The following is a 20670-nucleotide window of genomic DNA, read 5'->3' as shown; positions in this document are numbered from 1 at the left end:
GCCGAGCCCTGCTCCCCACCCAGCCCAGGAGATAGAGACAGATGAGAGATTACAAAGGAGGTCAAGACACAGTTTCCTTTAAAAGGTTTTCATTTATTAGTCTTTTTTGAAGCAGTTAATTCTCTTTTCTTATTTAAAAAAAAATGTGTTTCATCCAGTTATACCAAAGTGATTAAAATGAATTTTCTACTGAGGATATAGCTCCCCAGATCAGAAAAGAGTTTTTTTTTTTTTAATAAACCACAAAAATAAAACCAAAAGAGAACATCAACAATCAAAAATAATCTCCAAATATCCAGGACAAAAAATAAAATATTTATTGATCTATCACAGCGAGACACAAAGAGATGGGCGGGGCGGGGGGATGCTCTGAAGTACAGTGGCTCGAGGGAGGGACGGGGGATACAGTACTGCGTGGGGGGAAACCCAGGTTGGGGGGAGATTCCTGCTGCCCCAGCCGGCACAGCCCCTCACACCCTGGGCTCAGGGCTCCTTCGTAGGGGTGTGTGTGGTGGGGCGGAGGCCGGGCACAGGCTGCCATGACAGGTTAACCAAGTTGATGATGGGGGCGCCCAGCCAGCTAGTGGTGCCAGGCAACCAAATGGGGACGAGGACGGATGGATGGATGGACAGATGGGTGGATGAATTCCACAAGAGCAAGAGGGCTATTTCCAATGGAGGGGGGTGTCTTCCGACCTGAATGCCCCCAGACATGGGGAATAGCGATTGGTGGGGGAGAGGGGGTCATGGGGGCCAAGAGATGGTGTGACCGAATCCAGCTTGAGGGTTTCAATGCTTGGGTACCAACTGGACCACAGCCAGAGGTGGGTCCTGGTGGGCAGGGGGAGGTGAGACTGCCCAGGAAGTGTCTGCACCATCTTCAGAGGAGCCCCAGGGAGGGGATTCCCTAAGGGGCTGCCCTTCCCTCCTCCCTCCCCGCAGGAAGATGAGAGCACCAGCACGTAGCACCAAGTTCCCCTGGAGATGGAGAGTGTGTGGAGGGGGAGCTCCTGGGTGGGAAGGGGGTGGGGGCAGGGGGCCAAGCCCACCCACCCCTTGCCTCTGAAGGTGGGGGCCTCCCCAGGCCCACTTGGCCACCATTCTCTTGTTTCCTTGCCCTGTGGATTTCTGAGGCCGCCCGGCCTTCCCCGACCCCTCCCGGGGCGGGAACTTAGGAGGGGGCATGGGACGGAAGGAAGGAGGGGGTCACAAAGGGTTTACATTCTCCACCAAGCAGTAGCACCAACGTTGATGAGGTCGTGAGTCAGGGGTCCTGGGAAGCTCACTTTCTCTTCCGGCCACAGGATTTCCCCAGGCAGGCCCCACCTGGGTCGGGGGAGGCACACACAATTGTCAGTCCCGCCCTTGCCCCCTCCGACCAACTGCAGGTTATTCTCGCATCCACTTCATCACGGGGAACAGAGGCTGCAAGAAGCCACAACCCCAGGCCAAACTCTAAGGCATTCCATTGTACATGCTCCTTCTTCTGGGGAGGGTCTGGTTGGTTAACCTCATTTCAGATCATCAAGGCACCTCCGTCTGGTAATAGGGCCTGGTATTCTTCCCACCCCTCCCAGAGCTAGATGTGGCTCATTACCGCCACCTGGTGGCAGCGAGCAGCCAAGTGGGGCAGGACACCATCTCCGTTAAGCTCATCCCACAAGCATCAGCTGGTGCCTGACTGAGAGCTGGACACCCTGCTCTTGCCTCTGCCTCTCCCTGCGCTGGCCTGGCCCGCCTCATCTGTGTAGTGGGAAGCATCTGGGGGTGGAAGGGAATCTACAGCCTGAGCAACTGCAGGGGTGGTACTGGGGCTTCTCTGGGTCTCTTGGGCATCGTTGGGAGGTGCCTAGGGGTGGTGATCAGAACCCACCCCACACACTTCCAGAGGCATGTCTGCATCTTGGAGCCAGGGTGTGGCTCTGGGCCAGGTCTGCCGACCCTGCCTGGTCCGCCTCACTAGTCCCCTGACTCCAGGGCTTTCTATTCTCTCTCTCCTTCTCTGCCTTCCCAGTTCTTCCCTCCTCCTCCTCCCTTCTCTTTCTCTTGGCTCCTCCTGCAGGGGTGGGTGTGAGTATCAGGAGGGAGGGCTGCCAGGCCTGGCCTGGATAAGCCTGGAGGGTCCTGAGCCCACTCCCAGCTCTGTGTGTCTGTGTTGGGTGTAGAAGGGATGGTTAAGGTGTCTAGCTCCCCAGCCTCCCTACTCTCTGCGAGGCCTTGTCTAAACACACTGCCCCGTCTCCCAGGCTGATGGGCCCCACCCCTCCAACTGTCTTTCCCTCCCCTCCACTTCCAGGGGCTGAGTCTCTACCCAACTTGGTATCCCAGGGCTCCCAGGGCCCCTCCATAGGGCTTGGGAGGTTTCCCTGTGGAGGGAAGGTGGGGGCTGGGGAGGAGGCCTGGCCTCCCGCCTCTCCCAGAACCCCCACCATGGGCCTCCATCCTGTACGGCAGGTTCCGAAGGCCTCTCTGCTGCCAGCCCAACTCTCCTGTCCAGCCAGGCGCCTTGCAGATGGCCTCCTGCCTCTGGAGGTCTGCACAGCTCTACAGCGCCTCCTCCCACCGTAGTCAGACCCTGGCCTCACTTCCCAGTGGCAGCCTGGCCCCAGCAGACAGGCGCGAGGCTCAGCCTCCCTGATCACCTGCTTGAATGGACCTTGTTCTTTCCCTACAGTCTCTTCCCTTTTCTATGGGACCTTGTCAGTCTCTCCAGTTGGATCCTAAGACCTGGGTGACCCAGGCCCCTGTCTTGCTCCTGGTGCCCAGTCAAGTGCCAGGCTGGGAGCCCCTGGAATTGGGATCCTTGCCCCATCCCCAAATCCCAGGGCTGACTTTTCAGCTTCTGTGATTCCCCTGGAGGCTCCCTCAAGCGCCTACACCAGAGAGCCAGCCCAGGGCCATGTCCATACTAGCTGCCCCCTCAACAGGATCTGCTCCCCCCACCTTCAGGAAGGAGCTCAGTGCCCTGCTTGAAATGGGACCCTCATTCTTATGGTAGACTCACCACCAACTCCCAGGCCCCCGGCTCCACCACCTGCAAGGCAAGGAGAGGGGCTGTGAGCGTGCCCACTTCTGGGGAGCCCGCCAAGCCCTCTCCAGGAAGCATGGGCCTGGCCTGAGATGAGCCAAGTTCTGGGCTTGGGTGTTGGGAGCCCTCAGCTCTGCTTGCTCACTGTGTGACCTGGGCGAGTCCCTGGCACTCTCTGAACCTCAGTTTGCTTCATCTGAAACGTGTGTTTTGAAAAAGCTGATGCTCCCTGGCCTTGCATGGGAGGGAGAGAAGGGGAGGCCCAGCTCTTTGCTATCTGAGGGCCTGGGGTCCACCCCCGGGTCCTGGCTCAGCCCTTTTGAGCAGGAGAAGAAGCCGGGGAGGAGGAAGGACAGGGCCAGAGCTCCAGGACAGAGATCCTGGCCGTACCTGGGAAAATAGGAGACAGTCCAAAGCCAGGCCTTGCTGCAACTCCTGTGGGAGGGATTTGCAGTTGGTGTGCGTGGCCCGACTCCAGCCTCACCACCTATGCCTCTCTGCCTGGGACCCCATCCTCCCACTGCCACCTCTCCCAGTGCCAAAGCAGCTTTCTTAGCAAACCCTGTCCTGTCTGGTGTCCTGGTAGGAGGCCCTATGGCCTCAGCTTGTCAGCCTGGTGTCTGAGGCCTGCCCAGGTGCCTCCTTTCCCGGACTGTCCCCTCCACCCTCTCTCATGTCCTTGTGCTAGATACAGCCCCGGAGTCCCCGCTGCTAGCCAGCCAGGCCTCCTCCAGGGCCAGGGAGAACTGAGAATTTCACAGCGGAGGAGGCCCCTACCTCCAATTGGGAAGGGCCTAGCAGCTCCTAGGACACCTCCAAGGCCAGCGGCACATGAGAACAGGGCAGGTGGAGGTCAGGGCCAGGCATGTTTAAGGGGCCCTGAGCATCCCCTCTGAGGCCTGGGGTCAAGGATATTCTGGACCAACCTTCAGGGGTATTGTGAGCTGGACTGAGGCCTGAGCTGGGGCCAGGGCCATGGGGTGGGGGGTGCAAGCAGTCTGTAGGCTGGGGCAGAGCAAGGCACGAGGAGCAACTCACCGTATTTGGCTGCTTTAGCTGCTGCAGCTGGGGACACACCTGGGGAGATGGGAAGCATGAGGGCTCAGGAGAATCCCCTCCTCCCAGAGTCCTGTCCCCCTCCTGACCTGCTTGCCGATTTACCATCTACCCACTGAACCATCCTTCCACCACCCCCTACCCTCCTTCATCCATCCATCTTTCCAGAAGTCCTTATTAAGCCCCTACTGTGTGATCAGCCTTATGGAGCACACAGGGAGAGACGTCAGGCCAGGTCAGGTAGGGAGACGCAATGATGACCCAAGAAAGAAATGTCACTACAAGGTCCGGCCAAGACAGCAGAGACTTTGGGAAAGTAATTGCCCTCCAAGCTTTGCTTTTCCTTTCTGGAGGGTGTAGCCATCACTACCCTAATGGACTCCCACTTGAAGTGGGTGGGTGGGTTGAAAGAGAGAGGAGAGGGAGAGGATTGGGATGCCCACGTGCAAAGGGCAGCCCTAGCCAAGCCACTCAGCTCACACCCTTCCAAATGCTGCCGGAGCCGAGCTTGGAGAAGGGGGCGGGGCCCACTATGACCTTGAGTTGCTGATCAAGTGGGGATGGGGTTCAGGCAAAGAGGACAGCTTGAGCAAGGTGGAAAAGAAAGTCAGTCTCTCTCACTCTCTCCTCAGTTACACACACACACACACACACACACACACACACACACACACACACACACACACACACACAGATTCCAGAGCACCCCTTACCTCCAAAGGGCCCAACCCCTGGGACAATTCCACCGGCCCCAAGACCTCCAACTCCCAGTCCTCCGACTCCGAGCCCACCGGGTACCCCCAGGCCTGCGGAGAGAGCTGTGTTAAGGAGCGGGAGACGCTGGTGTGTCTGTGGAGGGTGGAGCTATCATCTCCGGACCCAGGTGGAGTCTGAGCCCCCAGGGCTTGGGGGGCCTAGTGGAGCCAGGAGGTGGGCTGGGCCCTGGGGAGATGATGCTGCCGAGGGCCCCAGGGGCAGGTCAGGGAATATATGCTCCGTGCTGCATTGTCAGAGGCCCCCCCAGACCCCAGGGGCCTGGCAGCAGCCCCCACCTCCAGCCAGTGCTCACCAAATTGAGCGGCTTTGGCAGCGGCTTTGGCAGCAGCAGCAGCAGCGGGTCCAACTCCTGGGGACACAGAGGGAGCTCAGGGAGGGACTCTCCACGGGTCTGTCTCCCTCAAGGCCCAGCTTGTTCTGGGGTTTCAACTCACCTGCCACACCACCTGGGATACCGGCTCCACCAAGGTCTCCAAGCCCTCCGAGAGCCCCAATCCCTCCTGCTCCTGTGGAGAGAGGACGGAAAGTCAGTCTCCCCATTTCCAAAGGACAGGGTCTCCTCACCCCAGGGACACTGGGCAAGTAGACCGGTGGCCGAGGCCATGTGACACAGTGGGAGGGGCACTGGACAGACGTCCATTCCCAGACACCCGGGTCTGAGCAATCAGGCCAGGGCAGACCCCCTTGAGCCTGGTCTGCCCATCTCCTCCCCTGCCCCGCGGGCTGACGCTGGGAGCCTCAGGGGCCCACAGTGGTGGCCACAAGCTGCCGAGAGGGGAGAACTAGTCTCAGGTTCTGACAGTTCTGGTTTTGAGCCCCAGAGCCCCATTTCCCTAAATGAGATGATGGTCGTTATCCTGATCACCCTATAGGTATTTTGAGGAGTAAAAGGACACACTATCTGTGAAAGTCCTCTGAGTTCAAACCCCTGTCCGGTACAGAGCTGCTAGGAGCAGCAGCAGCAGGAGTTACAGCCGGCGCTTTAGGGAACCCTCAGTCCTTAGTGCTTCACCCTTATTAGTCTGCTTGTTGTCTCGTGCAACAGGAAGGTAAGTACTGTTATCATCCCCATTTTGCAGATGAGCAAACTGAGGCATAGCAGAGGTTAAGCAATGTGCTCAAGGTTCCATGGGCAGGAAATGGCTCCCAAGCTCTTAACTGCTCTGTTTCCCTGGCAATGTCTGGCAGACGCAGGCCAGCAGAGCTGCCAGTAAGAAACAGGAGCAGGGCCCATGGGTCACCAGGCCCGCCGGGGGTGGGGGCTGAGGAAGCTGGGATTTTCCAAGGTGGAAATTGGCCCCAAGTGGACCAGCCAGGGCTGGTTGGCAGTTCCCTGGCAGAGGCCCCGGCCCAGATCCCAGGAGGCCAGGAATGCGGGGGGACACAGACAGCGTGGGTCTGGCCAGGCAGGGCTGCTTGAGTGCCAAGTAGGGGGGCAGGCAGGTCTGCCACGTCCTCGTGGCTCGCAGCGGGTGCAGTCATGCTGACAGGGAGGCGGGGGCCAGGGCGCAGGAGTCCTGGCTTTCCTGGGACTGCAGCCCTGGCCCCTCTCTGGCTTCAGGCCAAATGAAACTGTCAGGGCCTGAGGGGTCTGAAAGACCCTGGTCCTCACCAGGATGTAACTGCTCCCTCACCCTGGGTGGGGCTGGAAATGTGAGGGGCGGTTTTGGTTGTCCTGGTGCTGGAGGCACGCTAGGCATTTAGTGGGCTGGAGCCAGGTCTGCGAAACCATCAATAATGTGTCCTAGAAACAGCCTTTTTCCATCTTGACTGTCCCAGCTCTGCGCCGTAGACTCTGGGCATTGGGTCCTGCCCAGGAGCAGAGGAGATGGGTGACCAGGTACTTTCAGGGATGGTGGGGTGTGGGGGGCGGTGTGTGGGGTGCACTTACCATATTTGGCTGCTTTAGCTGCAGCCAGGGGTCCAGGCACTGGGGAAAAGGGCAAAAGGAAAAGTGGGGAGGTCAGCAGCTGAGTTCTGTGCCTGGAGGTTCTGCTTCCCCCAGGGAGCCCTCTTTGATTTCCTCAGCCTTCTTTGCTTCTCGCAAAGCCCTGAAGCTATAACTCCCCAGCCAGGAGTTCATCCAGCATATAACTGTGCCTCTGCCAGTCTGGTCTGGGGGTGCTTGAGGGCTGAACTGTGCCTCCTCCTTCCACCTATCCTCTCCTGTCTCCTCCAGGCCCAGTGCAGTCTGCCAGAGGCTGGACACATAGCAGGCTCAGTAACCAGTAGGTGAAGAACTGGAGTTCCTAGTGGTCCCCTTGCCAGCACTACGGAAGGGGAGCCAGGCTGGCTCACCCTGGGAGACCCACCCAGGGGCCTCCATCCTCCTTTCTTGGGTAGTGGGCTTCTTCTCAATTTGGAGTCTTGCCACCCATCCACTGAGAAGACAGAAACTCTGAAATCTGGCAGCCTGGGGTCCCCTTCACCTGGCCCTGCCCCCATCTGTCACCCTAGTTTTCTCTAACTGCTCAGGAGAACTTAACAGGGAATTAACTACCCACCTCTGAGTGAGGGAGCTTGGGCATGTTCTGGGAGACCTCCCTCCTCTGAGCTCAGGGGGCATTTCTGCTCAGCCCCTAGAAGACCCCTCACCTGCCCCTGCCCCAAAGCCAGGAACACCAACACCAGCGTCAAATCCAGGAATTCCGACACCAACTCCAAATCCAGGAACGCCAGCAGGAAGCCCAGCGGCAGCCCCTGGGGGAGATGGGGAGTTGGGTGGCAGCAGCAGGCAGGGAGCAGGCCCTTTTGGGGGTGTCCTGCCCAGGAAGCTGAGTCAGGCCCCAAGAGAAGGGGCCTCCTCCCCCTGAATCTGCCCTCTACGCTGCTGCCAGAATGGTCTTCCTAAACCTCCCACTGACCAGCGAGTCCAGCCCCTCCCCAGGCTGGTATTTCGGGCTGCACACTCTGGACACCAGCACCCTTTCCAGCCTAACTTCCTATTCCTCCCTCGTAGATGAACTCATTTATTTTTCCTAACAAGCTTCTGTGGCAGGTGCCGTCAGTATCCACACTTCACACAGGAAGACAGGAAACTTGGAGGCCACTCAGCTAGTATGGCACCCAGGACTCGAACCCGGGTCTCCCTTATGCCACATCTGCACTTTGGATCTCTCTGCCTGCTGCCTTGGGGGCCTAAGAAGACTACAGGGTGGGCCTGAGAGGCTGCATATCCTGGGGCCCAGCTCAGCCACACTGGGCCAGCCCTGGGCTCCTGGGGTGTGGATGGCACTCACGGAACTGGGCTTTGGCGGCTGCCTTAGCAGCAGATTTGGCTGCAGCCGGGACCCCTGCTCCTGGGGGAAGAGAGAGAGGGTTCAAGGATGGCACCCATGGAGGATTCAGAGGCTCCCCAGGCCCTCTTACTCACACAGCTTACCTATAACACCGCCAGGGCCAATGCCAACGCCAGGAGCCACACCAACACCGGGAGCCACACCAACACCGGGAGCCACACCAACGCCGGGAGCCACACCAACGCCGGGAGCCACACCAACACCAGGAACCACACCAACACCAGGGCCTAACCCTGTAAGAAATAGAAGAGCTAATCCTTAACCAGGTCCTGACCAAATTGGGCAGAAGCCAATGCAAACAGCAGTGGACTGGGAGTCAGGAGCCCTGGGTTCTTGTTCCACCCAGGCACAGACTTGATGTGTGAACTTGGACGTTACTTTCCCTTGATGGGCCTTAGCCTCCTCTTCCTTAACATGAGATCTGTGCAGGATCAGGAGTTCTTGACCTTTGGAGTTAAAAGGGCCCATCTGAGAATTCTGAGGGTGAAGGAGGCAGACTAATGTAGTAAATGGAGCTCTGAAAAACAGGCAGACCTGGCTTCAAATCTCAGCTCAGCCACCATTTAGCTGTGTGCCTGTGAGCAAGTCACTTAAGCTCTCAGAGCCTCAGTTTCCACATCTGTGAAATGGGTATAAACAGTACCAGTTTCATAGGTTGGTGTAAGGATTACCTCAGCAAATGGCAGTTTTATTAAAAAGGGTTGTTTGTCATATGTGAGTTTAGGGGTCAGCAGACCTGAAGTTAAGACTTCTCGGGCATGCAAGCCCCCTCTCCCCCCAGCCCAGGGCCTGCCATACAGTTGGGTTCTAAAGTGAGCTGTTTTGTTGTGCCATTTTTCAGGAAGGTGTGGGAGCCTGGGACTACCCAAGGGCCCTCAGATGAAGCAAGAGATGGAGAACCTTGTCAGGGAGCAAGAATACTGCCATTGCTTGAAATGGGTGGGAGCCCTGAGGAGCCCAGCAGCATTTGTTCCAGAAGCGGGACAAGGCCCCAGCCAGACTGGGAGGCAGCAGGGGCTTTGGGAAGGGTGGTGGCTGGGTCCTGGAGGGCTCGCCGGTGGTGCCTGTTGTCACTTTGTTTTCCTAATCAGAAACTTCACCCCCATCCCCGAAGTGGTCAGATGGGCCAAAGTCTGCGAGGACGCCCAGAATGTGACAGCTGAGGAGGCTGCCAGACCGCAGAGCAGGGACACGAGGGAGCAGGGCTCTAGGAAGAGGGCTGGAGGCAAAACTGACGGCAGGGACACTCACCAAACTGGGCTGCTTTGGCGGCTGCTTTGGCAGCGGCGGCAGCTGCTGGAGTCACCACTCCTGGAGAGGTGAGGAGTGAGGATCAGGGAATGGTCCCCAGCACCCCTCCCATGCTCCCCCATCCCCTACAGTGGAGAGACCTTTCAGAGACCACCTCTAGGGAACTAACCCCTCTCCCAGACAGCCCTCTCCACACTAGAGGCAGAGAGGAAGGAGGCAGAGCCCAACCTGAGACCGGCCTACCCTGAGGATGGCCCACTCTGGGCCCGTCCCTTCCCTGAGAAGCTGTTCGGAGACTGCGACCTCCCAGCCCTGCCTGTGATGGAGGGGAGCCCAAAGCTGTGACTGGTAGAGGCGTACCTCTGCTCCTAAACCCCAGTCTTAACGATCTGGGGAGCTTTCTGCTGAAGGTGATATTAATTATAAAAAGATTCTAGTCATGCCTGTATCCAAAACTATTGGAGGAAACAGCTCATTTCTTGGGGGGAAACTCAAAAGGGGAATTTCCTCCCAGAAAGAAGAAGGAATGCAGAAGAGAAAACTTCTGGTGGGAAAAAATAACCAAGGAAGGTAATTTAATCTCATTGTGATTCTTAATCTCCCTTTCGCCTCTGACGGAGGAGGAGAAAGCGTACAGGGGAACCAAAGGCTGAAACAGGCCCTCCCACCTGATCAGAACCGGAAGGGCCCCTGGGGGTTGAATGAGGCCCCTCAAGCCTGGTTGAGCAGAGTTCTACTGCCTCCCAGGCTGACATCCTGAGGGTCCAGAGAGGGGACTTGCCAGGTTCAAGCAGCAATTTGGAATCCCATGGAAAGCTCATCCCTCCAAACTAAGGGAAACTGCTTTCTCTCTTCCCCTGTCTCTGGGCTTAGTCTTGCCATCTGTAAAATGGTGCACTTATCCTAGGTCAGCTCCAGGGCGCCTTCCATGAGATAAGCCAAACCTGTCTCTGGGCTGGGGACACAGCTTACCTGGCACCCCTCCAACGACTGGCACACCGGGTATTGCTCCTGCGGCACCTGGCACCAGTCCTCCCAGGGCCCCTGCAGCACCTGGAAGGGTGAAGAGCATCCAGGCCTGCCCTCCAAGCCTCCAAGCGCCCCTTCTTGGGGGAGCCGAGGGTGGAGGTGGGCGGGGGGAACTAACGACTGTGTATGGGCACCTTTCACTCACTGATTTAGGGTGAGGGTGAGAAGCCAGGCACCAATGATCCCAATGGTGGGCAATTGAAAAGGGCAGAAAAATTCACTGTGGCTTTGGAATATGGGGCCAGGGGCTTCTGACCTCGGCCCAGGCCACTTCAGCCCGGGAGGCCTGAGTGTGAGTCCGCTCTGCCCTCATGCTGTAGAACTGCTCTGAGCTTTGAGCCTGCGCCATGCAGGAGAGCAGGCCTGGGTGGGGAGGAGGGAGGGCATGGCCCTGGGCGTGGGGACCGGCAGGGCAGGGGCACTTACCAATCTTGGCTGCCTTGGCTGCGGCGGCTGCCTGGGCTGCAGCTATGAGGAAATGAGAAAGAAAGAGACTCAGAAACCTTGCTGGATCTCAGCTGGGCTGGGCTGACAGCACTGCTGCCCCAAAGGCACTGCAGGCCCTCCCTGAGCTCTCCCCCAACTCCTCCCTGAGCTCCTTGAAGCCCAGTCCACCCTCCCCCACTCTGCTGTCCTCCAACCCCATTTAAACCTACAGAAGACAAGCCCTGACCCCCCTACCCCCGTCTCCCAGCAATCCCCCCCAACCCGTTTCCCCACATAGAACTAAGGCTCACGGGAAATGCCAGCTCCAGGAACACCTCCAACACCGACACCGTAGCCAGGAATGCCCCCAGCGCCAACCCCGAAAGTGGGAATGCCTCCAACTCCCACCCCGGCTTTGGCCCCTGCAGAGGGAAGAGAATCAAATGGAAAAGGATCTCAATGAGAGAGGCTGGTTGACTGGGAAAAAGGATGCGAGCCTCTGCCAAGTCCCGGTCCACGAAGGATCGGAAACGATGGTATACCTGAGCCCTCCATCAGCTTGCTCCTTACTGATCCCTCCCAGTGCACCACCAGCCCCTCTTCTCTGATCACTTGGGGAAAGGCCTCTGTGTTGATGATGGAGACACTGGGCAGGTCCCCTATTCCTAGCCAGGCTTGGGCTCCTCTGAGAGAGTCCTGGCCAGAGCAGGGAGGGTCAGGGACGCTGTCCCCAGTGGGAATGCCATACTGGGGCTCACCTATCACTCAGCCCAATGGCCTCATGGTGGGAGACAACTGGGGGTACATCATCCTGGGGCCCAACAAATCCAGGTCCCAGCACTGCCAGTGACCTGCTGTGTGACCTTGTCCAAGTCACTCCCTTTCTCTGGGCTGTACAGCATGGTGGGGTTGGCATAGCAGATGAGGATCCTTTAGTTCTGGCAAGTAAGGGCCAGAATAGGGTGGCACAGAGCCCCTCGTGCAGCACTCACCGTATTTGGCTGCTTTGGCCTCTGCTTTAGCAGCTGCAGCTGGTGACACAGCCCCTGGAGAGACCAAGGGGAACACAAATGCTCAGAGAATGGAGTGGAGGTGCTTAATATACATCTCTCTGTCCACCCATGTGTCTTTTTAGTCCATCTTCTTTCTATCTATGGAGCCAATATAGAGTTATCCATCCATTCACCCACTCATATCTCTGTCTACCCATCTGTCCATCCCTCTGCCCAGCCACCCATTCACCCTTCTGCTGACCTTCCCATATGTCTGTCCATTTGTCTATCTTTGGACCTTGATCTACCTATTCAACCACTTATCTCTCTGTCCACTCACACGTGCATTTGTCTATCCATTCATCCACCCCATCCATCCATCCACCCATCCATCATTCTAACCACTGATCTTATCCCCCACCTGCCTATCCATCTGTCTTTTCATCTACTCATTTATCTTTCCATTCACCATTTTACCCAACTATGTATCCATCCATGTAACCACCCATTCTTGTATCTGTCCATTCATCCACCCACAACCCACTCTCTCATCCATCAATTTGTCTACTCATCCACATGGCCTACATCCCCAGTTGTCCATCTGCCCATCCATCCATTCATCTACCCACCCACCCAACTAGCTACCATTTACTGAGCACATAGTCAGCTAAGGGCTGGAAACACAGAGATGAAAAAGACACGGTTCCTGCTCCCAGGAGCACTCTGAGTGCCAGAAAGTGAATTGGAGAAGATGATTCTGGCAGTAGCTAATTAGGAGGTGGTTATAGCCCAAGAGAGAGAAGATGGTCAAGGGTATGGAGAGAAGAGGATGGATGGGTAAGGTGTTAGAAGGTGTTAGGGAGAATCCAAGTCTTGGCATTTGGTATTTCTCTCTTACACACACACACACAGAGCTGAGCTCACCTGGTACACCCACGATGCCTAGACCCCCAATACCTGGGACTCCAACACCTGGGACTCCAACTCCTGGGACTCCAACTCCTGGGACTCCAACTCCTGGGACCCCAACACCAGGGACTCCAACTCCTGGGACTCCAACACCAGGGACCCCAACACCAGGAACTCCAACTCCTGGGACAAAGCCTGGCACCCCAGGCACCAATCCAGGAGCCCCTGTGGAAGGAAAGGATTATTCTCCTGGCCTAGACCCTGTGGGAACCTCAGAGGGCCTCCAGGGGCATGGCTCTGGGGAGTTACAGGAGTGGCAGGTTCTGAGTGTAGGACCCCAGGTGGGCTGGCATTGCCTCTGGGTGGATCCTACTCATCTGAGAGAAGAGGAGGGAACTGAGGGAACCCCTGGAAAGCTCTAAGGGTTTGGATCTGTGGTTGGGTAGAGCATGATCTCTGTCCAAAGCAGAGTCAGAATGCTTCACTGTTGGTGTGTTGGTGCATCAGCTGTGGGTCAGCCCTGGGGGTAAAGTGGGAGGAGCCAGACACTCCACAGTGTCCCCACGCTCTGCTGGGTCAGTCAGTGGAGAGCACTGGAGACAGCCTCCCAGGCAGAGTGGCCAGAATGGGCAGAGGCAAGGAGGCATGACAGTGCACATTTCGGGGGGGGAACTCTGCCCCAGATAGACAAAGGCCAAGTCCATTCAGCCTTATAGGGCTGGGGTCTCCAAGGCCCATGCAGAGGCCAGGGCTGGCTGGAGCCCGGGCACTACCACCCCTGGGGGCACTCACCATATTTGGCTGCCTTAGCAGCCGCCTTTGCAGCAGCAGCAGCAGCAGCAGCATCTGGAGCCCCAGCCCCTGGAGAGACAGCCACAGAGGGTGAGGCCCTTTCCCTCGGCCTTCTCAAGGATCCCCTGCCACCCCCTGCTGGAACAGATACTACCTGCGATGCCTCCAATGCCAGGAATTGCGCCAGCCACGCCAGGAACGCCGACACCAACCCCAGGGAGAACTCCGGCTCCTGCAGCACCTGGAGGAGGAAGACCACGCAGCTGTGGCTCCCAGGGTCCCCTCCTGAAGCCAGGCAGGAAGGCTCCTTGGATGCTGGTGCTCTCACCAGCACAATCTCCTTTGGGAATGAGGCCCAGGAATCTCTGGCTGGGCCTGCCTGGGAAGGCCCCCACCCCACTGTTCCTTGACTCACCCCCAAAGTGTCCATTTCAACACCCTCATTAAGGGACTCGTATGTTTTCAGACAAATCCCATTCTAATCACTGCCACATACTGAGAAACCACAAGCGGCCTCTCCCGGGCCAGAGGGGCCCCTGCAGGAATGTTCAAGGCTTCCTCTCCTTGTGTTCCGAAGACTCGGCCAAGTTTGTAATCCAAGCGCCTGGCCGCCTGGCTCTGGCAGCCCCTCGCCGCCCTGCTCTCCTGCTCCCACATTCCAACCATCCCCTCCAGTCTTGGGGGCCTGAAAGGAGGGCCTGTGCGGCCTCTGTGGGGCAGGCCACTGGCTCAGTGCTTCCTTCCACATTTGTACCCCCTTGGGCTAGTGGGCGTATGTCTTCTGTCCCATCATGGCTATAGGAAGGGCTCCCCTGGGACTGGGGATAAAGGTGAAGACTTCCACCCCCAGGATCTGACTCTGAACTGGGGGATTACCTGGGGCAGGGGGACAGATGCCCACTCTACCCACCGCACGGGCATAGACAAGGCCTTGCCTCATCTGTTAGCCAAGGGATTATGAACTTGAGGAGCTAGTTAAAATTTTTATTGTACATATTAAATTAATACTAAACTATTAAGTTATTTAAATGCTCATATATGTACTACCTAAAATTATCATTCTAACCACCATTGTACCCATTCCCTTTGCCTGTTCCTTCCTATTTTAACCACATGGCAAACTCCACCTTTATTTTAAGTCCTGAATCAAATGTCATCTTCTCTGAGAAGACTTCTTGATTATCCCTACGTTGAAATGTCTCCCTCTTCTTGACTTCTACAACGTGCCTACCTTCTCCAGCAGAGCTGTTATCTGTCCCTGGTCTCTGAAACGGATGGATAGATGGAGGGAGAGAGGGAGGGACAGAAGGAGGAGGGATGGATAAATGGATGGATGGAGGGGTGGATGGATGGGGAAATGAATGGATGGGGGATAGACGGAGGGAGGAAGGGATTGATGGGTGGATGGATGGAGAGATGGATGGAAGGAAGAATGAATGAATGGACAGAGGGAGGGAGGAATGGATGGTGTTGAAAACTTGGACAAATGGTGGTGGGGAGGGGCCACCTTAGTTAGTTATCTGTGAGGCAGGCTCTCAGTGCTAACAGGGATGGAGAGGTTGGGGGACTGGCAGCTAGCAGGCAGGGACTCCAGAAGTACTCACCAAACTTTGCTGCTTTAGCTGCTGCTGCTGCTGCCGCCTGGGTGCCAACTCCTAGGGGAGAGGGAGGGGAGAGATTCTAGAAGGTGTGTCCCTGTATCTCCAGGGCCCACCTGTTCCAACCCCAGTAAAACCAGCTGGTTCACATCTGGATGTGGGGCTGGCTGATAGAGCTGCCCCACCCTGGATCCTTCTCCATGTTCAGGCTGGGATCTGGAGGTAGGGCAGCTGGCCTGCTCTCTGCACAGACCCTGGCCAGCCCCAGGGCTCTGGAACCTGGGTGATAAGTGCCCATTTGGTTGGCAGTAGGGTGAGACTTTCCTTACCTGTCCCAGTCGGGTACCCAGCCTTGCCCGCGGCACCAGCCACTCCTCCGGGCCCAAAGCCTGCAGAATGGAGAGGCTTAGTGTGCATCCATGCAGATCTCACCATGGCTGCCCCCTCCCCTCCCCTTCAAGGACCAGGCCTCCCAGAGTCTCCACCTTGTCACCCCTAGCCAGAGTTTAATACAAACATGTGTATGGGATGGTTATTCCCCTCTTTTAGATGAAGACACTGAGAATCAGAGAAGAAACTAGTTCTCCCAGGGCCTGATGATAAGTGGGAGGGCCAGGATTGAGAACCAGGCTATCTGAGTCTAAGTTCCATGTTCCTTCCTTGGGGATTCCCATCCTGAGACTCCACCCTTCCCCCGGCTGGTGCTCTTCTAGCCCTGGGCCAGGGCCACAGCTCCCTTGCCAGAACCCTGCAGCTGGAAAGCCAGAAATCGGCCAGTCGAAGAGGGCCTTACCATAGGGCAGCTTCCCAGTGCTGTAGGGCAGTCCATAGCCACCTGAGGGGAGGGAGGGTAGGCTCAGGGGCAGCCCTGTGGCGGCCCCATGCCTCGCTGGGCTCTTACTCCCTGGGCAAACAGACTGATTCCCACAGGTACTGAGACCCCCAGCCTGGCTGGTGAACTGCTGGCACAGGCTCTCAGGAGAGCAGAGGCCTTGGTGGAGGAGGGACAGGGCACCCCTGCCCCAGGGCATGATGGGACAACCATCCCTTCTTAGGCCCTGCCGTGGCCACAGAGTCTGAGTATCTTCCTTACTCTCCTTCCTATCAGGAAACAGCTCACCATGTGAGCTGATTGCCAGGGTGCAGGTGGGTTGACGTCAGAGGGGTCTTTCCAATGAATGGTGTTTCTTACCATCAACACATGTGGTTTCCCATTGTGGCTATGGGTCTCTGTGTGTGTGCATGTGTGTGCATAAGTGTGCATGAGAGTGTGACAAACACCTGCAGGATGGCTTCCCCACCCCCCCGATCCCACTTTCCTTTGCTAAAGATCAGAAATAAGCTTTAATACCCAGGTTTCCTGACCACGCCCATCCGCCCCCAGACATGCAGGTCCAAACAAGTCCCCTCTCAAGCTGGCTTCTCGGTAGTGAGGCCCAGGGAGCGGTGTCTCTTGAATCCTTCTTTGGACTTACCTGGTAGTTTGGGTGCCTTGATGGGGTACCCCAGCGGGACTCCAGGCTGCTGACCCCCAAAGGGTCCAACTCCTGTGGGAACAAGGAAAGCAAAATCAGGGTCCTGGCAACTTGGGCCAGCAGCCCCTTCTAAGGCCCCAGCTTCCTGCTCTGCTTTCTGCTCAGACAGAATGAGCTCCCACGGCATGTGGAATCCAGAAACCATCCTGCCTAGAAGGCCATCCTGCCTCTCTGTCACCGGTCAGCTGAGCACTCCGCAGGGATTGGCCACTTTCTTCAGGAAGTTGCAGGATGTGCTCCCCTCGGGCTTGGGCCACATCTGGGGCCTGTAGTCTTCGAAGCATTTAGCACAGACTGCTGGGTTTTCTGGGCTCATTTGGGCGGCCAAAAAGAGGGTTGGGTCAGGGGAAGCAGGCCTATGTGCTGAAGCCACTCTGTGCTGAAGCCAGTCCAAGGCCTGGAGCAGTAGGTGTGCCCAGCCCCTCCCAGGGCAGGAGCCCCAGCCTGGCAGGCCACCCTGCTGACCTGCCCACCCACTATGAGGCAGGGGCCCCAACCTCGCCTCACCTGGGATTCCAGCAAAAGCTCCACCTACACCTGCAATGACAAGGGGTCATCGCTGCAGCCCCACCACCGGGGGAACAGGGCACTGAGGCCCCAGTGGCTGCGCTGATGGGTGGGCTGGCCTGAGCCACGGCCAGTTCTGCCCAGACCTCCCTGCTCATGCTGCCCTCACACACACTCAGGGACTTCTGAGAGGTGTGCGGCCCACCTCGGCCAGCTGTCCCAGGCATGGAGAATAAGCAGCGTCCCCCTAGAGGGACCTGAGCCCAAGGTCCCCCACCACCCCAATCCACGACAGAGGGGACTGAGGGTGAATGGAGATTCCCACCTTGGGTCCCTAGCCCAGTCGGCCACGTACCTGGGGCCTTGGCCTTGACTCCTGCTCCAGTGGGAACCCCAGGGAGCACCCCTATACCTGGGAAGCGAGCTCCTGAGGAGGGAAAGAGGGGGCTGGCAGTGAAGGCAGGAAGGCCGGTCTGGCAGGTCCAGCCGGGGACCACAGCCCCCTCAGTTACACAGCTGGCCTCCTGCGCTGACCGTCAGTGACTGGCATGGCTCACGGGGTGGGGGTGGGGCTCTTTGGTGGTGACTTTTCTTCCCAGTCTGACCCAAGGTCAGAAGAGTTTTAATCCTATTTCCTAGCTATGTGCTTCTGTTGGCCTGTCTCTAAACTGGAGTTACTTCTCACAGCCCTGCCCACCCAGAGATGCCAGACAGCAGAAGCCTGAGAGGGAAGGGCCTGCGGGCTGGGGAGGCCAGTGCCCTTCTAGGGCTTTCACTGGATGTGATTCACAACCAAGCACAAAGCAGTCATTTGTTATGGCCAGGAAGTGTCCACTGGCCAGTGTCTAGTACTCTCACCTCTCCTGTCTCCCCTGGGGCTGGGCCACCACGGCAGGGAGGGGCCAAGGGAAGGGACACTCTGCCAACAAATCCCACACAGCAGCCTGAGTCTGGGCTTCTGGGGGAATTCAGGAGGTCACATGTTGGGTGGGGTGGCTGGGCCCTGGCAGGGAAAGGAGGGTGAGAGGGCAGTTCCAAGGGTCTCCTGCAGGGCGGATGCACTGGGCGGGCCCCCTGGTGACTCATGGCTTTTGGGAAACAGCTGGCCACACTGGGGACTCGGTCCGTCCTGGGGGGCCCCCCGCAGGCTGTGACGATGTTCTGGGTGTGGGCCTGGGCAAGCTCACTGACCTCTGTAGGGGAAAGACACCCAGAGACCTTTTGTCTGTAGCCTGAGCTTTGATGCTTAGGGAAACAGTGCTCATTAGGACCCAAGGTTTCTGGTGGCCTCAGCTTGGGGAGATGGTGTGGGGCCACCAGGGAGGCCACCAGGGGCTTCTCTCCTTGCTATAGGATCCCCTTCTCCTCCTTGCTCTCACCTGTGCCTGGGAGCACTCCACCTGGGTATACACCTGGGATCCCCACACCTGTGGCCAAAAGAAGGTGTGTGAACAGCAGCCTGGCCTCTAGGAACTGCTCCTGGCTCTTCCTTCTGTGGCAGCTCCAGGCTCCCGAACCAGCCACCCAGGGCCCCACGGGAACAGCCAGGGACACATATGCAGTGCAGTGGCTGTAGCCCTCCTCCCACGAATCCCGGAAGACATCTGCAAACCCTTCTGTGCGTGGATTTGTCTCGTCTCCTGGAGCCTGTTTACAAGGCCGGCCCAGCCCACCTCTGGGCTAAAGGCTTCCAGATGTTCCCTCCCTGCTGTGCAGACTCAGGCAGCCTTTTGTTTAACCTGAAGTCACTTCCTCAAGGGCTTGGTGCAGAGGAACGAGCACCAGATGGAGAGACCGTGCCCCTCAGGCTCACCCCAGCTCCGCCGTGACCTTGCGGCCCCTTCTGCACTGACTCCCTATGAGGAGCCTCAGTGTCCCCATCAGTCACCTGAATGCCTGCCACAGAGCCTTTCTCTGAGATCTGTTCCATGGTCCTGGAAGAAGGGCCCAGAAGGTAGCCGGGGCCCCTTGCTCCCCCATTTAGGACACTGGCTATCCCCCCTGCCCTGCTGCAGCCAGGCCCTGCCCTTCCTGCCCAGTAGGCCTTGGGGGCTCTTGCCCCTCCCTGACCTCTGACCCCTAGCCCCAGGGACCCCACACTGACCTGGCACTTTCCCAGGCTTCCCTGCAGCTCCGACTCCTGCTCCAAGCTGAGGCACCACCGCACCTGATGGGGAAGGGCTATGTTAGAGTGGGCTCTGCCCCCACCTGTGGCCTTCACCTGGGCCACTCATACCTGTAGACACTCCTAAGCCACCAATGCCGCCAATACCGCCAACACCACCAAGCCCAGCACCTACAGAGCCAGGAGCAGGAGAGGAGAGGGGTCACACCAGGAACAGTGAAAGGAAGGAGGGCCCTGGGCTCAGGTCTGATCCTGCCGTCACCTCACTTTGAGAGAAGCACAGTTGGTGGGACCCCAGGAGACTGGAGCTGAGGATCTACCCACCTGCCCCCCAGGAAAGGTTCTTTGCAGAGTGGAGAGCCCACAGAGGCCGGAGGGCTTATGGCATGTCCCAAAGGGTAATACTCACCAGCCTTGGCAGCAGCTTTATAGGCTGCTGCGGCCGCACCACTGGGCACCAAAGCCCCCGGGAAGGCGCCTGCAGGAAAGGCCCCGAGCCCTGCAGAGGGGAGGACTGGTGAGGTCCTGCCTGCAGCCCTGCCCACCCGCTCTGCCCAGGAGCTACATTTGAAGCTCTTCTGCTCTCTGCTGGGCTGCCCTGCCAGGCAGTGACTGCCGCTCCCAGGACTGGGTTTGGCGTCAGAGAGCAGCATGGACCAGGCTGCGCCACTCAGCCTGGCAAACTGCAGGCATCTTTGGGGTCTCAATTCCCCACCTGCCTCCTCCAGAAAGCCTCCCTGAGGCCCCACTGAGCTGGGTAGCTTCTGGGGGCTCCCAGGACTGCTTCTCTCCAGCTCTTATCACTACCTGATAACAGCATCCAGGACCCAGCTGTGACTCCCATGTGCCCTGAGCAGCTGCTCGGGGCAGGTCTCAGCATCACGCCCTACACCAATGCCCAGGACAGGCCTGGCCGGCACCCCTGTACCCCAACTGCCCTCCATAGGGGGCAGATGCCCAAGGTTTGGCTCTGGCCCCCAGAGGGTCATCTTGCCTGGGTGTCAACACTTACCTGCCCCAAGGCCAGCGCCTGCGAGCCCTCCAACACCTGTGGGGAGGAGACAGAGCCAGGTGAGGGGAGGCTGGTGGGGGGCATCGATCCCGGGGTGGGGGGTGGGGGGAGGGTCTCGTGGGGGAGGGGCAGGAAGCTGCTAACACTGGGACTGGCATGCAGTGCAGCCACTCAGGCCCCTAAACTCAACTCAAGCCTTTGGTACTTGGGAGCCAATCCCAAGCTGACTTCCTACAAGCCCTGACCTCGCTTCCCTTAGAAGCCCTGCCAACTAACGGGGGACCCAGCAGGGCTTTCTTTGAGGGCCGGAGTTGAGAAGAGTCTGCCAGAAAGA

The 20670-nt window shown here is 58.0% G+C and overlaps 1 protein-coding gene across 4 annotated transcripts in view; it reads right to left on the bottom strand.

The window, feature by feature from the left end:
• Positions 1-294: 294 nt before the first annotated feature.
• ELN (elastin) overlaps positions 295-20670 on the bottom strand; it is a 31421-nt gene continuing 11045 nt past the window's right edge. The window contains exons 5-34 of one of the 4 annotated variants that reach the window (XM_074345933.1): positions 20337-20372; positions 19734-19823; positions 19436-19495; positions 19304-19366; positions 18579-18626; positions 17555-17626; positions 17200-17229; positions 16633-16704; positions 15951-15992; positions 15487-15546; positions 15164-15214; positions 13714-13800; positions 13560-13628; positions 12816-12992; positions 11859-11912; positions 11178-11288; positions 10867-10908; positions 10384-10464; positions 9412-9471; positions 8244-8393; positions 8101-8160; positions 7457-7561; positions 6753-6791; positions 5296-5367; positions 5154-5210; positions 4798-4890; positions 4067-4105; positions 3419-3463; positions 3005-3034; positions 295-1326 (exon numbers count right to left, since the gene is read on the bottom strand). In XM_074345933.1, the coding sequence (XP_074202034.1) occupies positions 1283-1326; positions 3005-3034; positions 3419-3463; positions 4067-4105; positions 4798-4890; positions 5154-5210; positions 5296-5367; positions 6753-6791; positions 7457-7561; positions 8101-8160; positions 8244-8393; positions 9412-9471; positions 10384-10464; positions 10867-10908; positions 11178-11288; positions 11859-11912; positions 12816-12992; positions 13560-13628; positions 13714-13800; positions 15164-15214; positions 15487-15546; positions 15951-15992; positions 16633-16704; positions 17200-17229; positions 17555-17626; positions 18579-18626; positions 19304-19366; positions 19436-19495; positions 19734-19823; positions 20337-20372 (2039 nt within the window). In that variant the 3' untranslated portion in view covers positions 295-1282. The remainder of the gene's footprint in view (positions 1327-3004; positions 3035-3418; positions 3464-4066; positions 4106-4797; positions 4891-5153; positions 5211-5295; positions 5368-6752; positions 6792-7456; positions 7562-8100; positions 8161-8243; positions 8394-9411; positions 9472-10383; positions 10465-10866; positions 10909-11177; positions 11289-11858; positions 11913-12815; positions 12993-13559; positions 13629-13713; positions 13801-15163; positions 15215-15486; positions 15547-15950; positions 15993-16632; positions 16705-17199; positions 17230-17554; positions 17627-18578; positions 18627-19303; positions 19367-19435; positions 19496-19733; positions 19824-20336; positions 20373-20670) is intronic. The other 3 variants (XM_074345934.1, XM_074345935.1, XM_074345936.1) reach the window with 3 other exon arrangements.

Source organism: Camelus bactrianus, chromosome 18 (genome assembly GCF_048773025.1).
Source record: "Camelus bactrianus isolate YW-2024 breed Bactrian camel chromosome 18, ASM4877302v1, whole genome shotgun sequence".
Taxonomy (NCBI): domain Eukaryota; kingdom Metazoa; phylum Chordata; class Mammalia; order Artiodactyla; family Camelidae; genus Camelus; species Camelus bactrianus.
Note: the sequence above shows the minus strand (reverse complement) of the source record. Positions and strands in the feature narration are given on the sequence as shown.